This window comes from Ammodytes marinus (genome assembly GCF_949987685.1).
Source record: "Ammodytes marinus genome assembly, chromosome: 3".
NCBI lineage: Eukaryota > Metazoa > Chordata > Actinopteri > Uranoscopiformes > Ammodytidae > Ammodytes > Ammodytes marinus.
The window spans coordinates 7,324,901-7,343,282 of NC_137232.1; the positions used below are offsets into that span (position 1 = coordinate 7,324,901).

The 18,382-nt window shown below is 41.7% G+C and overlaps 1 protein-coding gene across 2 annotated transcripts in view; it reads left to right on the top strand.

The window, feature by feature from the left end:
• The first annotated feature begins 4,757 nt into the window (after window positions 1-4,757).
• Window positions 4,758-18,382, top strand: part of lsamp (limbic system associated membrane protein) — a 226,158-nt gene continuing 212,533 nt past the window's right edge. For both annotated transcript variants that reach the window (XM_080025179.1, XM_080025180.1), the window contains exon 1: window positions 4,758-5,096. In XM_080025179.1, the coding sequence (XP_079881305.1) occupies window positions 4,942-5,096 (155 nt within the window). In that variant the 5' untranslated portion in view covers window positions 4,758-4,941. The remainder of the gene's footprint in view (window positions 5,097-18,382) is intronic.

Below are 18,382 nucleotides of genomic sequence, written 5' to 3' on the forward strand. Positions count from 1 at the left end.
TACAACCCAATAACTTGCACATGCCAGTCTGTAAGCCAGTCTGACCTTGAGGTTTTGTTTACAAGTATGAATCCTGACGTGATATGCATGCTGATAGGTGTAGGCACAATGGACCAATCACTGGGATTAATACATGTATGTACCTGTATCAATGGCACTGCAGTGTTTAACTACATATTGTGCTTGTTTGTTCCAGCTACCAAACACATTGGTTATATGCTTTCCCATAATGCAACTGCTTCCTATGCTAGCCATAATGCAACTTCATAGCATTTTTCTTAGGTCCCTTCCTGCCTTGTAAAAAACCCAAGTCAAACTCCAAATTACCCAAATAAATAGACATGTAAATAGTAGTCTTCAAGCCCCAAAAACATGAAGATGACATCACTGTGGCACTTTGGCAACATCAGTTATGTTCACAAACTTGACAAAAATCTTCCAGGTTCACAGAATCCAACTTTAATCCAACTTTTGTTCACAGGCATACTAACAAAGAAAGCCATTGTCTGCATGGCACTGTGCACGGTAATGAATCCAGGTAATACTGATGAAATACCAGGTGGTGGTTGTATGCTGTTATAAAGAAAATGATTTGCAGCTATTTTCAATCAGGCAACGTATGGTTATTTCTGCTACATTAAACAAGGCTCTCAGAGGGTAGAAGAAAGACTACAGTAAGCATTTACTGATGATGTGCTACAACTATCACCTTGTGGTTTCTTGATTGTAAGAGACAGGAGAATAAAATAATGTATAGTGTTGATCATAAGTGGACAGAACAATAGGATATAAAAAAAATACATTCTGGCTGTAAAGCAGCAAATATTGTTATCGTCAGGTATTATGTGTTCTATTCTCCTGAGGGCATTACATCACACAGCATGCATTATTTCAACACAACCTGAAACTGGAAGGTATGTGGGTTCAGACCCTTCATTATACTGTACAAAATGCCCCCCGAAGAAAGAAAACAGTAATTCTAGTGTAGAATAGGAACGTATATTTGAATTGCAATAATAGCGGGCTCACACAACTAAAGCCTGTAATATGTTCCACATGCTTTGCAATTTCAAATCAAAGGCATTATTCAGATAAAAACTACTAACCCCTAGGAGACTACCGGGCTCTGAATCAACAGAGCAGCAGCTGCCATTTGATTTTTTTATTGCCACACAATGAAGCCTTTTTATTCATCGGTGCCTTTATTCTAACATTCGCTAATGCTAAATGCACTCACTTCATGGGAGAACAGTGCATGGGAAGTCAGTATTTGAGAGTGGATTTTTTTTTGTCCTTACATCAGTCTTACATTTATTTCGTGTCATTCCCCGAGTCCTTCCTCTTTGATCAGCGGGGCCCCGCGTACACGCACTCTCACCAGAGTGATTGTGACTAACGAGATGGGGAGAAAGTCGGGGCACCTCATAATGTGTATTAATAAAATCACTCTATAGTTGCCTGCCCTTCCACGCAGACCTCCTGCCAAAAGAAATGACAAAAAGGCTATTGCTAACAAATGGGCAGGAGCATTTGCACGTTTGAATACAGCCTCCCAGCGGCAAAGCACCGTCATTTACGATGCAGTGGTGGGGCAAGCATGAAGAAGCAGAGACATGAATTCTAGTTACATTACATTAGTCTCTAGTGTGTTTCAATAAAAATTGGCCTCTTGCTATCACATTCTTCAGAGGAATAGCAGATCACGGCTCGACCCCCCTCCCTCCCCTCCCCCCCTTCTAATTTATCTGTCCCACACTGCGGTAACTTATCATAGGAATGTCCAATTATTGTGTATTTCTCCTCATTGGGTCATGCATTTCACACTATTATTGCCCCTAAAAATTAGCTCTGGCTCTGTGCTACACAGGGCTGCAATGCTTTGCAGCGGATGCAAAAGAAAGTTGTCATGTGCATTGGACTATATATGCTGTATTCACAACACACATTTACAATTCACTAGCCATTGTTGTTGAATTATTTAGAGAAAAAATAAGTGTGTTGCTAACAAGGCATGTGTTGTATACATCTCCAGTCAACCAGTTGCAGTGATAAAGGAACGTCACCTATGTGCTTAGTGTGTGGCATTTTCTACTTTAAAAAAAAAAAAATTGTTTAATGCTTACATATGACCTGTAATCATTCCCTGTGTGGGCTACATGTCCCGGTACATGTGGAGTTGTATTGACTTAAAATATATTCTGTACAGTTTCTCTTGTGTTCACTGCAGTATAACATTTGACCGGGCCTGCTGTCTAACCACAACACCACCCAACCGAGAGTATCCCACTGGCATGCTAATGACATCTCTGTCTTCCAGCACTCAGTTGCTGTGTGTGTGTGACTGTGTGTGTGTGTGTGTGTGTGTGTGTGTGTGTGTGTGTGTGTGTGTGTGTGTGTGTGTGTGTGTGTGTGTGTGTGTGTGTGTGTTTGTGTTTGTGTGTGTGTGTGTGTGTGTGTGTGTGTGTGTGTGTGTGTTGGCTAGTGTGGGGTAGAGCGACAGATAACTGGCCTTTTGTTAGGATCTGGTTAACGCTACTATATAACGTGTCCTTGTCTTCCATACAAGTGGGATTTCTACTCATCACACAAACACACTGTCTCTCAGACCACTTCACCGGCAGACTTTTAGGACATAGGAAAAAAAAACTAAGAGCCCAATGTAAGCCATTCCTGTATGCATCTGTATGCGAAGGAGCACTTCTTGTCTCCCCTTCAGAGCCCAGTAGTCCCTTTTTTAAGTGGTCTTAATGTGTGTGCGCTTTCATAAACAATCTCCAAGATAGCTCAAAACATCCGGGAGCTTTGAGGAAAAGGCAACAGACACTGATCGTTAAGGGGCAATGGAGGGAACAGATTTTTCAAGCCTCCCTTTGCTGCAAACATTTTAGCACTCCTTACCTAATGCACTTCCATTAACACCTCCATACACACCCTTCCATGTATCAATTACCACACTGTAATTCCTTTCCCAGCCATGCATGCATACATCTGCTCATCCATTTTGCTCTAATCTAGCCGCAAAGCCTACATGTCACAGTAGGCTACAGCTGCTGGGGGAGCGGGAGAGGGGGGGAGCGTATAACCCGGGCTTTTTCACGTCTGATCTGGTGCTTAAAATCTGCTGATGCTGGAAATAAGGCTTAACCGCACCGCCCCACTCTGGTTCAATCAGGCTGCCGGGGCTCAGCACGGGATTACTCATCCTTGCATACTGCACCCGAACAATTGCATTATATCAAGAGATAAGGGCACGAGGAGTGATCGTGCAAGTTTGTGCAATTGTGTTCATGAAACACACACACGTTCATTCTGCATTCAGGTCACATTATGTTACTTGTATCCATGTGCAGAGTGGGAGGAAGTAAATTGAAATAGTTTGGAATGTGTCTGATTCAAAGTGATCAAACACCCCCAAGAGACAAAACAGAAATGCACCACGTGCAGCGAAAGACAACAATTCACATCTGATTCATGTATTTACTGATTCATTAAATTCACTAAATGCAATGCCTAACATGTCACTGTGCAGATCATTAAACACATCGTGGAGTGAGCATTAGATCATGGCCTATTAAGCCAGCGCTTGATTGGCAAGTGGTTAAAATAAAAATGCTCTCTCTGGTTCCCCATTTATGTCGAAAAAGAAAGGCACGCACTTACAAAACGTGTGTCCTTGCTCAGATTTGAAAGTGGATACAATTACCTACTAAGCTACAGCCTCATGGCAACCATGGACGTCTAGACAAGAGGTGATTGTGTCTGATAAAGCTATTCATTGCTATGCTCACTTTGAATATCCAACCTGTTCAACCTCTCTCTCTCTCTCTCTCTCTCTTTGGCTCTCTTTCTCTAGTTTCACTTAATTCACAGATCAGAGCAAAACCATGTATGCATATTTCATGACTGGCTACCTAACATCAAACTGAATGTGTGTAATTTACTTTATTTATTATTTATTAACTTTACTTAACTACACAAAGTCTTATCCAAGAAAGGGTTCATGGTGCATTGCAAATTATAATACTGTATACCTGAGCAGTACGTTTGTAAAAGAAGACACATTATAACATTACAGGTGGAACTAAAAAGAAATGTAATGTCATGGAAAAAGTTCATGTTTCTTTCTGTAATTGAATCATAAGAAAGTGAGACATTCATATATTTTACATGCATTACATAAAGTGATCGTTTTCAAGACTTTTTTTGTGATGATTCCGGCTTCCGGCTCATGCAAACTTTTTTAATTAGATTAGCCTACTGAAAACAAATAGTTGTGTGTTTGTATATATATATCATATTTTGGTTAGAATAGGTGGCCAGCATTATTCATTTTTCGCCCCAAAGCCACCGTGTAGTCGCAACATTCCTCTCCTCTTCTGCTCATTCGGCCCTTATTCCCCGGTCCTCACTCGGCTGTGTCTCACTGAAAGGGACCTCAGGTGGTGCTGTTGTCCTGACAACCAATGAGGGGAGCATCACATCCAGACGGCTGGATAATCTGAGGGAGGGAGGGAGAGAGAGAGAGAGAAAGAGACAGAGAGAGAGAGAGAGAGACACACACAGAGAGACAGAGAAAGAGACAGAGAGAGAGACAGAGAGAGACAGAGAGAGAAAGAGAGAGATAGAGAGAGAGAGAGAGAGAGAGAGAGAGGGGTGGTGGGGGGGTGATTTTCCCAGACTCTGAACAGAAGCCTGCCTCTCTCCATATCGCCGTTGCTGGCTGTGCCTTCCCTTTACGCGGGGAGCATTACGCACCAGTGGACTATAGAGTGAGGATAACAGGCTGCTAAAAGTATCATCGTATCATTCGGACTGCTTTGGACCTTAAAGTCATCCCGCGGTTTTTCAGAGACGGGTGGACAACTAAACTCGGGGTTTTGTTTTTCCTTTCACCCTTGGATCTATTGCTCCGTGTTAAGGCGCGCATCTGTGCTTTCAAAAATGCAAGTCGGACGCAAATCGTGTTGGAGGCAATTGCAGGCATCGTTTTTCAGACTGCTATGTCTTATCCCCACAGGATTCCCCGTCCGGAGCGTGGACATGCAGCGGGCCACCGACAACATCACCATCCGCCAGGGCGACACGGCGATAATAAGGTAAGAGAGTCCGCTTCTAACTTTCCTCTCCTCCTCCTGCTCCTCCCGGCTCTATCCTCCCGATGCTCAGCAGCATCCGACCGCCAGCTGCATGATGCTGATCGCGGCAACACAAGTGATCATTTCATGGAATGGTTCATTTGTTGAATGAGATTATTGATCCCAATTCCCCTGCGGTAAACACATTTTACACAATATTACAAATACGTAAAGAGAGGTTGGAAGCGTTTGGATGAGAGTTTGTTGGCTCAGGGTTCCAACTTTTATCCCACCAAACAGTCCTGTTATGAATTCATATCGTATTTCTACAATAGCCGACATATATCCCTATGTTGGGTCTCTAATTACTTACTAGTGATCGATGATTCCATCCTTAGTCTCTTCCTATATTCAATTACGCGCATTTCTGATGAAATCCCTCTCCGGAGCAAAAGGCTTAAACGCCTTCACTTGACATGATGCACACAGAGCACCGATACTGCTGTGTAGGTCACTGTACTGAAGCTCCTGTTATTTTACTTCATTCAAAAACATCTTGAATCTTGATAGCGCAAAGTGCGTCACTCACGGATCCCATAGAGGCGGAGCGAGCCGCGGATTAACGGCGAACACGGGGGATTCTAGACACAGATAAGAGGATGACAAGAGGAGACCAAACTGAGCGGGTCTGGTCTAGATTTATTTTTTATTTTTTTATTTTTACGAATAACTGCGGGCTGTTTAGATAAGATTGATTGAAGCCTGCGGGAGACAAGTAGAGGGCTCGGTGTCAAAAAATGCTTTCATTCAATTCGAACTCCATTCCAACACTGTTTGCAGCCCCATTGAATTCTTAAGCCCCCACCCTCCAAATCCAGTTTAGTCTGTTATGCAGGGGGTGGGTCAGTTTGTGTGTCTGTAAAAAAAAAAAAATCGCATCCTCCCACTTAGTTAAAAACCCCTAGACGATGCAAGCTGTCAACTCAGTGCTATTGTGATACTGCTGGGCAGATGTCACTGACCAGACCACGTGATCCGAGCCATGTGTTTGTGGCAGTCTAAAAATACAGGACAGGGAGGGGGGATTTAGATTTGGCTGGTTTTTGGTAAACAAGGTGCTTTGCCTCCCCCCTTCCCCTCCTCTCTTCATCTCTCTCTCTCTCTCTCTCTCTCTCTCTCTCTCTCTCTCTCTCTCTCTCTCTCTCTCTCTCTCTCTCTCTCTCTCTCTCTCCTTCCCTCCCTCTCAATAACGTCTGCTCTGTATAGGGAAGTCCAGAGGAATAATAGGCTGCACACAGAACACTCAATCATATTGATTCTGTTCCTCCGTCCCCTCTGTCTTCCTCTGTCCTCTCCCTTACTTACAGTATTGGCTGTATTACAGCACCAGCACCCAGTCTTGCCTAATGACTGTGGGAATGTATAGGCAAGTGTGGGATAGACCTTTAACACAGCTTGTCAGTAAGCCAGTACACGCACCAACGCGCATGCACACACACACACACACACACACACACACACACACACACACACACACACACACACACATGCAACAATGTTTTTCCTCACGCCGTGTGAGTGTGCGCCGATCTACAGACATATACACATATGCACAAACATGTGCGCTGAAATGCCCTTATGCATGCACACACACACACACACACACACACACACACACACACACACACACACACACACACACACACACACACACACACACACAAACACAATGAATAAAGCCCTTTAATGGATTACCCCCTTGCAGCCAGGTGCCATCCATCCAGGTATCTGCTGATCAAATTAGTCAATCGACTTGGTTACTGTTGAACACACGAGGGGGTCACAGCTATCTGTTTCACTTTCCAAATCCAATTGACTGCGTCTATCTCTGTTCGCTGTTTTCATCCGTTTGATCACCGGAGCCAAATTAGATCCTCCTTTCCAAGTAAACCGCTGGCATCCTCCTAAGTCTGATGCTTTACCCTTATCCCAGATAAACAAATCTTTGCACAATTATCCGTGCTAATACCTCGGTGAGTTGTCAAAAATTAATTTGATGGTCATGATGTGTTTTGTTGGCTTCAGGGATCAGTCTTATTTATTGTTTGTCAGTCATGCAACGATAAACTGCAACGCCCAGACCCCCATGGCCCCATAGAAAAAGCACAACCCATTTTTCACAACCAGTTTCCACCTGACAAATTGGGACGGGGGTTGGGGTTTGTTTGTGTGTGTGTGTGTGTGTAGCCTATGTGTATGGGGTTTACACTATAGGGCTAAAAAAATGCGAACTTTGAGCAGGGGTGGGAGAGGCCGTGGGCTAGTAATTTGCCGAGCTACACAGTGTATCTGATTCTATAAGCTGGGTTCTTTTGTGACGGCAGGGGTTGATATTGGTGACCTGGGGCGTAATAAGGGCCCGTGCTCCTTTTAGTGGAGCCGGTGGGCTGCATTGGTGACATTCACTGCACAAGAGGAGAGATGTCGGAGTGGAGAAACGGTGTGAGGCCAAAAAAAACAACCGCTGTGACAGAACACACAGGGGCCCGCAACTGTTACATGCTGCATAAATAAGCAAACTAAGTCTCCTCTGTTCAAGCATATAACTTTCAGTTTTGCATTGCTGTTCCAGCCCACTGTGAAAGCCATGTGTCAGAGGTATACATACTGCATATATCTAGGCTTTATGATAGCTATGGGTGCATGTATGTCATGAGAATATGCATAAGCTTAGCTCATTTAAGAACACACATTTAAAAGAGCAAAATGCAGTACAGATCAGAGATTAAATACTCTTGATTTACATCAGGCTGAATTAATAAGAAACCGTTGAAATATTAACAGGCATTCCAAAGTAGGCCAATGCTTTGTATTGTGTGTTGCTTTTCCACCGCAAAGCTTTGTTCGCAAAATCTCATTTTCCATCAGACTCTATCATGCACATTAACTACATATTGACAGATATCCCCCACACACACACACACACACACACACACACACACACACACACACACACACACACACACACACACACCACGTGTATACAGTGAATCAAAATTGATACCCAAAAGCTGAACTTGTGTCCTAGACGACTGAAATACAGTGGTAGCCTGTTCTGCTTTAAGTCAGCTTCAGATGCAAAGGTTTAGCTACTCTTGACCTCCACGCCCTGTCAGCCTAAGCAGACAATCAAGGGGTAATCTGAAAGAGATTATACACACTCTGTTGGATTGGCTGACATAAACATGTTCACACCAGCGTTTGTATTGCAAAGTAAATGAGAGCTCATCTGATTTACAGCTGGCTGTGGGAGTAAACTCCAGTCAAATCAATCATAGGGTTTTGTGATATAGCCTAGTTTTTTTGGCATCCTAAACCAAACTTTTTTAATGTGCTGCAACCCAAATTCTCCACTATTTTAATGAGCTAGTTGCTCTGTGTTGAGTTAAAAAACGAGCGGCTATCTGGGTCTTACATTTGTTCCCAAGCTGTCTTCTTCCTCTAAAAGGGGGACATTGTGTCTGCTCAAAACGACATTTGCCCCCTTGGAAAGCATGAACATATGTCCCAGCACATTCGGCCTATATGCCTGTGTCCAAGCAGTTGGGTTTTCAGACCTGCACCATTTAGGTCACTGGAAGACATCCCATATTTCAGAGTCCCCATCCTATGGTGAGATAATAGCCTGCTTTGCAATTATTTTTTTAAATAATGGCGATGCCAACAACTGAAATCAAACACTTCTCATCCCCAGCCAGCCAGTCTCGATATGAATCAGAGGAGAAGCAAAAAGAAAAGTTTCTCAACGTTTTTCTTCAAGCCTTTTTTCTGTTTCACAACAGTTTGCTTTTTAATTGCTTTCCCTCCCTGGCCATGCAGTGGCCTTAAGGGGAAGGTTGCCATGTCACACCAAGCCCAGATAATTGACAATTGCTTATTAAAGCATTAATGACAGTGTCTGTGATTGCTCTCCTCTGGCTCAATTATCTGCACTTTGACAATACGCTCTGGCTGACTCGATACTTTCAACCACGATGATTCTGCACTTGTGCTGCCTTTGCCTCAAAGGGATCTTCCACAAAAAAAAAAAAAAAACCTTACCCCCACAACTCCAAGCCTTTCATTTGAGTCAGCCACATATTGTGTATGTGAACTGGGCTCAAGGCGCAGACACTACATGAGACAAAATGTTGGACTCATTTACTTTCCAGTTCAACTTACAAAGACTGATAGTGAACACAGCTGTTTTCATTTGCATTTTTAAAACCTTAACTTTTGAACTGTGATGGCTGATGCAACTTCCAGTGCTGTAAACAAAGACTCTCCAGATGTTTAAAATGAGCGGACATCATTGCCAGCATGTCCTAGTGTTTGAAACGCTGATTGCTTAGTTCTGCAGCACACCTGCTTCCAATCCTGCATGTATTGAAATCAGTTAGTCACGCACCGTGTCTGGAGGTTGCAGTACAAAAAGTGATTTTGTTTGTAATAGGGAATATCATAATTCAAAACTGCCTGTATTTTAGAAGTCAACTCAACATGGTTGTGCTGCTACCTTTTTATATGCAAAAATATATTTTAGGTTATTCTAACTGTGATGGTCTTATTTTTCATTTATTCAAAAATTATGAAAGGCTTGATACATGCAATGTTGTCGTTATTGCTCCCAACTTTTCCTCGCCTGCAACAACAAATTTAAGACCAATACAATACTGTGTGCTATTTCTTCGTCAATAAACTGACATGTGTTTGCTTTGGAAAGGCTTTCTCACAAATAGTAATGTCCAAATCAGACAATGAAAATATAGCAACCCAATATTATACGGCTGCCTTAAAGCACAAAGCACACACAACTTCAAGTCAAGTACCAGCATGTAACACTATAGCATCTCAACATAATAAAGTATATGCTTTATTGGTAAGTTGATTAAGTTGTCTTTTTTCCAATATCATATATTTATGCAATACGCATGGCTGCTAAAGTCAATATATATTTCACTTGACAACTGTCCAACCTGTTATTTTCAGAAAATACTGTATCTTGATAGGCAGATACGTTGTTTGCTTTATTTAATACATTACTGACCATTAGCTTGCACAGGCTAAAGCAACACACTGGATACTGTCACTCCCTCTCTTCCTTGTGAGCATTATGTAACTACTTGCATCTACTTGCGAGGTAAAGGGAGGGCATATAGTCACATAAAACATAGGAGAAATCAAGGACTAAAACATGGTATTTCCGATGCACTCATGATAAGCATAAGGTTATTATATATATTTAAAAAAAGATAGACTTAATTGTTCTATTGTTAATCTGCGTTTGTGAGGCTCCTGGATAGCTAACCTGTCCCGACAACAAATAGATATCACTGTAATAGGATACTTAAATCACAGTTAATCATATGCGACAACATGCCTGCATTCATGTTTGTCTATCGTGTTTTTTTCCACCACCATTCAGTGAAATTGACCCGCAATCAAACATTTCTTGCCGTCACATTAAGTTATGATGAAGGCACAGAGCGGATATCCATTTTCACAGACGGTACACATCTTTGGTAAGGTGATACTGTGGCCAGTAACAGTTCAGCCTGTATTGCAATTGGAGGGCGGAAAAAAAGGGAGGAAAAACAGATCAATTTCTGGATTTCCGAGCAGAGGGCAACAGTGCAACATCATTTGGGATGTCCAGCCCTCAGGGGGGCTCTATATTTCTCTCTCTCCACAGCTCATCAGATCTGAGTGCAGCCCTTTTTTTTCAGAGCCTCCCTGGGCATCTCTCAATCCCTCTATCTCTTTATCACGCTCTCACCCTCTCTCTCTCTCTCTTTTTCTCTCTCTGCCAGCATTGAATTGTGCTGTCTTATCCCGATTCACAGAGTGAACATGAAATCAGACGAGAGAAAGACAAAAAGAGGGGCTTACTTTATGGGCGATGATAAAGGAAAAACACAGAAAAAGACAAGAATTGATGGGCAAAAAGCACTCGGTGAGAAAGACACAAACAGAGGGAGGAGAGAGAAGTGTATGATGGGTAAAAGAGTGGAGGGGAGGGGAGGGGAGGGAAGGGGAGGTCAGCGACACAGTATTAGTACAATCAGCACAATAATCCCTTCTGTTCCGGCCGGGGCCAACGCAGGATTTTCAAATCAATTTCATTTTTGCTCATGATGCTGCAGTGAGGGAGCTGAGTGGCTGCCAGTTGGGTCATTATGTTCCCATTTCGGTTTGGGACGGAGCAGAGGTGAGGGCGAAAGCTCCGGGCCACTGGGGGGAGAGACAGACAGGGCTTTTCTGCTTGATATGTTGCCAGTTCTGCAAAGTTTCGTCAAGTCTTTTGGAACGGCTTCGGAGTCATCATGAGTTCCAGAGGCTTTCATCTTGGTCTTGGAGCATCTGAATAATGGCCCCGCAGAGGCAGTGTGCAATTTTTTGACAAGGAAAATGAACAGGGTTCTAATGTGTGTGCATTTGTAACTCACAGTCCAGTTCAGTTCAGTGGGCAGTCCGCAATCCTCTTTCAAAGGCTCCCAACTAGTTATGCTTTCAGCCTGTAGTTTGATGTTTGCAGGTTCCGCCTCTCAAAACATACCAGCACACTCTGAGCTTTTTTATGTGTTTCCAACATCTTATTTTTGGTGAATAACTTGATACAACTGAATATTAAAGCACAGCTTCTTCCCTAAAAGCCTCCCCACTCCATTTCCCTCTGTACCTAGGCTTTTGTGAGATAGGGCCAGATTGTCTCTGAGTGCATATTTAAACCACTCAGCAATTTCTCACAGCCTCTGGCTACCTATAGGCAGTGGCAGCAGGAAGGGGAGTAGAAGAAGAAGAAGAGTATTCTTATCGCTCTCAGAACACCTCCAGAAGTGTTACAGAGCTGCAGTAGGTGCAACGTAATGTAATATTCAAAGGGTTTCAAATAATGACTGGCTGTACCCAAATGTGCTGTGATGCATGGTACGTATAGCGACAACTAATATGTCTTTTCACCATTGTACTGTGTGATTATATCTTCTGTCCACCCAGGCTTCGTTATTATATCGGAGCAGCCATCTGTCAGCGGGTGCAGCGGCCTTATACTTACAGGCCTCCGAGATTAATTACAAAATCAGTGTCTATCTCGACTGCCATCAACCAACCAGTTTTGCAGTAATTTAGCTCTCATGTTAAACTTGAGAGAACAGAGCAGGCATTTGAGTAAGACATTAACAAAAATGTCACAAGCACCCCCTGGGTCACGAAATGGGACGAATGAGTTGGAGTGAAAGAAGCGGTGTTTCAGCACAGTTCAGCCGGGGCTGCGGGAGCAATAGCGAAATCATTTTTTTAAAATCTCTATCAGTCAGTCAGGATGAAATCAAATTAAAGCTGAAACATGTGGGTGTTGGGGCTGTGATGACTCCCTGCAGCTGTAAATCCACACAGCTTTAGAGCAGATTACTGTAGAGGCCTGCGCAGTAAGTATAGTCCTGACTGAGCAGCACACTCATTGTTTACCTCCCCATCTCCTCCAGAATATGCTTAGTGACCCACTGACACACAAGATGGCCTCTCACTGTGGTTGTTAATGTGGTTTCAGAGAAGTGCACGTGCCATCAGTAAAGTATGAGGTTTATCTAAATTATACATTCAGATTTCAAACATGACTGGTTGAAGGGCTGGGTTAGGTTTTTTTTGAAAAGCTGCAGCATAACCAAATATAACAACTGTTTATCTGTACACTTTAATAACTGGGCTTGAGAGAGGCAAACATAAAACAGAATGCAGTCAGCAACTTTTGCCTGGTTTGCTTACAAAGCAGTATAACAACAAAAAAAAAGGTTACGACCAATTGCAGCCATCAGCGGCTGCTTTCAAAGTTGTTGTGGCACCAGCAACTTCCAATTGCATTTTGAAATGTTCGCAATGTAAAAAAAGAAAAAGATACTCATCGTGAAGTATGTCTATGTGAATCCAGCTGTCTGGCTTTTTCAAGTGTATTCCTCCTAAATGAAGTGTTGTGTGCCTCTCAGGCTGCAGGAGGGAAAATGACACTCGCCTAATCGTATGTTTGTGGCACAGATGTGAGGCTGTTATATTTTTTTGAATTTTCTTTTGTTGGAGCTCAAAATGCAGTCGGGGACTCAAAACGCTGAGCTTGAGTTAAATTGTATGGAGTGTATAATTACATTAAGTGGATATTGCAATTGATATGTATTGGTTTTACAGTACACAACAACCAATCCATGCGGGTATTTAATGGCACAAATTGAAATACATAGAGACGATAAAAAATATGCAAAAACAAGACCCTTAATAAACAGCAAAGCTACAGTAGAACAAGCCTGTCTCATCAAGAACATATACGGTGTATTGTTGGCAGTAATCATTTCTCTTTGTATATGAACTGCTCTGCGTAGTCAGCTCTCAAACTCAGATGTGGGGTCCAGTGTTTGTTCCGTTTCAAGCTGTTAACCACAACAGTGTTATGAGACACACATTACATTTACAGTGCTCTTGTACCTGGAGTAGTTTCAGTGTAGGAGTCAGGGGCCAGTAATGGGCACCAGTAGCACAGTAAATTACCTAAATGGAAAATCCTCTCTCTCTCCCCCACATAACTCAAAACAACATGATTTGCTTTGCCATAAGCAATAATATGAAACAAATTACACAGGGTGTGGGCTATAAAGTGAACAACATAGCTCGGCTGGAAATGATTGATAGCTAAAACTATAACCATGATACTAGTCAAGTGGAGTCCAGTGTACAGGTATCAGGGGTGGGTGGATGGATGGGAGTTTATTGAATACGTTACTTTTGTCCCAGTATCATGCAAAACATATGCAGAGTTATTGATGGACTTAGTAATTATCCTATGACGATTACTCAAAACTGTGAATGTCCCATTGCTACTCAAGGTCTCTCTAATGTGTTGATAGTGAAGTGTGTGTTGTTTGATATGATCAAATGGTTTGATGTAATATAGCCTATTGCAATTAAGTAAAAATAAAAAGTAGCTGTGGATGGTCTTGGAATATTATTATTTCATAACATGGTGCATGCGGCTGGTAAATGAAATCAATTGAAATACATGTGTGTTGAATATATTTCAATTACCATTCATCTATACATTACTGTGTGGGAAGCATGAAGCTACTTTAATAACTTGACATTTATATTGCATGTTATCTTAATATTTTTTAAATACAATTAATCATATTGTGACATTATAGGTTAACATGAGTTTGTATAGGGTTAATTATGTTTTCCGTTTGTGCAAATTACTTTGAAAGTCAATTAGTGAGCGAGGGAAAGCACCCAGATTAATTGTATGTCAACGTAAATGTATTGCAAGGACTCAAAATTGTATATACTGTATATACTATAATTAATAATAAAAGTAGCCAATATTTAGTATCATCTTGTTAGTAAGTTGTCAGCTGTATAACCATATGCATTGCATTAAGAAGTTGTAAGCCCTGAATTGCAACATGTTTTCATCTGGGTAATTCCACAAAGTTTTACTTTCCGTTTCAAAGGAGAAAGGATATGAAAAGGCCACTGTGGTAAAGTTGCAGGAGATGAATTAGAGTTTCTCTCTTGGCATTTGGGCAATAGGGATGACTCCATGGCCTACTTGCTCAACATTCCCCTCTGATTTGTATAGCAGAAATGTGTCAGTTGTAAAAAAGAAAAGAAAAGACATTTGACTAAAATACTAAAACAAACCATACAGTATGATGTGATTATTTTTGACTTATCAGCATATGCATTCACAAGCAGTAAAAAAAAGAAAAGAAAAGGAGATCAGCGTTGCTCGTCTCATTTGCCATTAATTATTCCCATTCAATTCAATTTGGTCCTCTTCCCTAATGGAACGTTGCTTTCAATTACTGGAATCTCACTCGTGCCTCTGCACAGCATACCATTACCTCCAATTAAATCAGGCACCCCAGTGAGTATAGTTCAGGTATTGATTGCTGCTACGCCCCCCATTAAAAAAGCCTTCCTCTATTATTACATTTTTTTTTTTCAAATGTACCATTGAACCCACAACCAAAGCTTTCTTTCTTCTTTATCTGCAGCCTTTGGGCGTGTAGAAAGCTTGGTCTGACCTGTGTACATCACAGGTTTGACTGATTCAATACTACCTGAATAACACATTACCTTAAGCACTGTGGTTATCTCACATGTAAAAGACTAGTTGTGTAAAAAGGAACTGAGGACAAGGTATCACATTTGCCAATGTCTTTCTGACAGCTCATTAGGCAAGGCAAGGCAAGGCAAGTTTATTTATATAGCACAATTCAGACACAAGGCCACTCAAAGTGCTTTACAGGGGCAAGATTAGAATACATAAAACACATTATAAAACATTTAAAAGCGAATAAAAGAAGCAAATAATAAAAAAAAAAAAAAAAAAAAAAACTCGATTTAAAAACATAAGATTAAATAAGAGAAAAAAAATCAAATAAAAAACCTGAGAATAAATTCATGGCTGATCATCTATTTTCATACTTGTGTCTCCCTGTGTCTCATTTGAAAACACACTGGGGGGTAATTTGTTCATTAACACTATGTAAAGTAATGATGCCATGACAGTGAGGAGGAAAATCAGTGCCTATGTACTAATGGAGGGCTCACATAAGTCAATTGTATGACAGATTGAATTATTCAATTGGAACCACTTTCACAAATTGACAGGCTTTAAGACAGTCCAGTCTTCTCAAACATTTGACAGATGTGATATGGAGATATGATTGCATTAATGTGTTTGCATATTATTAATAGTATGAATGACAATGAATGACACCTGCATTGTATTGGCAGATGAAAAGCTGTGGCGTAAGTGTCATCTGGGGAGGATAAACTCACTTATATCACGAGACTCCAATTTTCTTGTTAAAGAGCAGAGAGTACCACTGTGACTGATATTAGGGACTTTAAGCATCGACGGTTGAGAGGACAGCTACGGCGTCCTCTGAAGATTCTAAGGCGTTGCCGTTATAGTGGAATCCAATATCACTAAGCAACATTGTAACTCTCAATACGGCTACTTGACGCGGAAAAGAAAATACAGTGGGCTACAATTTCGTCTATTTTTCTATTTATTTATTTTAAAGAAGCATGTCTTTCAAAGTGGCCCGAGAGCTCTTAACGTGTTGTCTGGAAGACAACTTAATATCAGAAGATGAATTTGCTTTACTGTATGATGTGAACAGATCGGCTAATTTAGATTTGCCTCACCACGAATATGGGGAATTTTGTCTGGACCAAATGGAGGATGATGAGTGTTTGGCGGAGTTCAGAGTTAGGAAAAGGGATATATTAGTGCTCTCCGAAGCGCTGAGAATCCCGGAGAAGTTTACATGCCAGCAGAGGAGTGTAGTCTCCGGGACAGAGGCACTCTGTATGCTGTTGAAGAGATTGACATATCCCTGCCGGTACAGTGATATGATGCAGAGGTTTGGAAACCGTCCAGTGCCTGTTCTTTGCATGGCCACCAACCAAGTACTTGACTTTATCTATGAAGAGCACCACACAAAGATAACGACTTGGAACGAGGCACTGTTGAATCCAGCCGCTTTACAGACATACAGTGATTGTGTGCAGCTGATGGGAGCCCCGCTGGATAACTGCTTCGGCTTCATTGACGGGACAGTAAGGCCAATCGCCCGACCCGACCAGAGTCAGCGGGTGATGTACAACGGCCACAAAAGGGTCCACAGCATAAAATTTCAGTCCGTGGCCATACCGAATGGGCTCATTAGTAGGTAGGTAGGTTAAATCAGCCTATGTACACAAAAAACACAATTTTTCAGATATTTAATAAATGCAGACTTGTGGAATAATTTATTGGACTTCATTATCTGTGAAAGCAAAACAGTTTTGTAAAAGCACAGCATACAATTGACAAGTGTGCATAAAGTCTGCATTAATTAAATATCAAAAAAATTTAATATATTTCTGAGACAGCTAGAAGATATATAGGGCCTATGAATTTCCCAAACATCTAAGTATTCACCACCTGTTTTGTCTTCGCAGAGGGGAGGAAACATGACGCTGGGCTCTTAGCTGACTCCGGACTCCTGCCCCTGCTTGAACAGCACGCTGTATCCCCAGCTGGCCATCCTATGTGCCTCTATGGAGACCCGGCGTACCCTCTTATAGGCCTTTCACACCAAAATGAACCAAGAGTCAGTTCCAGGCTGGTGTTGGGGTCAGTTCAAAACTGGTTACAGCCTTATCCCAGTTATGAACCGGTTGGTTTCACATCGACCGGAGACAGCCATGGAGCAGGCAAGAGAGCAACGTCATGACGTCACTGTAAACGTGTGTGTACGTCACCCGACGCCGCTGCTCTTGTGGCTAACGCTAAAGCTACCGCTAGCTTTAAGCACAACAACAGCGGCGAATACGTCTTATTTTTACACTTGTTGGCTCTCGCTTTGCTTTCTTAAGCAAACAGGACCCATACAGCGTATTCTCGCCGGTCAATTTGATCGCTACGTTCGGTAATTATGTTATGTTTACGTCTCGTAGTAGCGGTGTTTTTAAATATGGCGGGCATGAGGTTTGAGTTGCTCTGGTTGGTCAGGATAATCCCTCCCCCAACCGTTCGCGCAAGCAGTTCTTATCAAACCCTGCTCAATCCTGGGGTATGAGTTCCCCCGGTTTTTACGGCCCGGAGCAGGCTCTCTGGCGGTGTGAAACCAAAACACTGGCTCTAACTCCGAACAAGCCCAGAACTAGCTCCGATTTTGCGGCGGTGTGAAAGGCCTAATAGAGTGAACCTGCAGGCCCCATTCAGGAACCAACATCTCACACCCCATATGATTGCATACAACAAAGCCATGAGTGAAGTGAGAGTGTCCGTTGAGTGGCTGTTTGGCGACATTGTCAATTACTTCAAATTTGTTGATTTCAAAAAAAAATTAAAAATTGGCTTGAGTAGTGTTGGGAAATTGTATATCGTTTCTGCCCTTTTAAGGAATGCCTTAACGTGTTTGTATGGCAATCAGACCTCAATTTTTTTTAGATTGGATCCCCCACAAATTCAAGATTATTTTGCAAGATAAATAGGTGATTAAAATGTATATAACAGTGTAAATAGGTAGACAATATGTATGTATTAAGTGTTTATTATTATTATTATTAGTGTGTTAAAATATATGTATATGAATGATATGAATTAGAGAACATTTTTGAATATAACAAAGAAAAAGAAATCAGAGCATTAATGAATAAAATTAAAATGTGTTATTCATTCTACCTTGTTGTCCTGAACATTTCATTTGAAACATTTAAACTACATT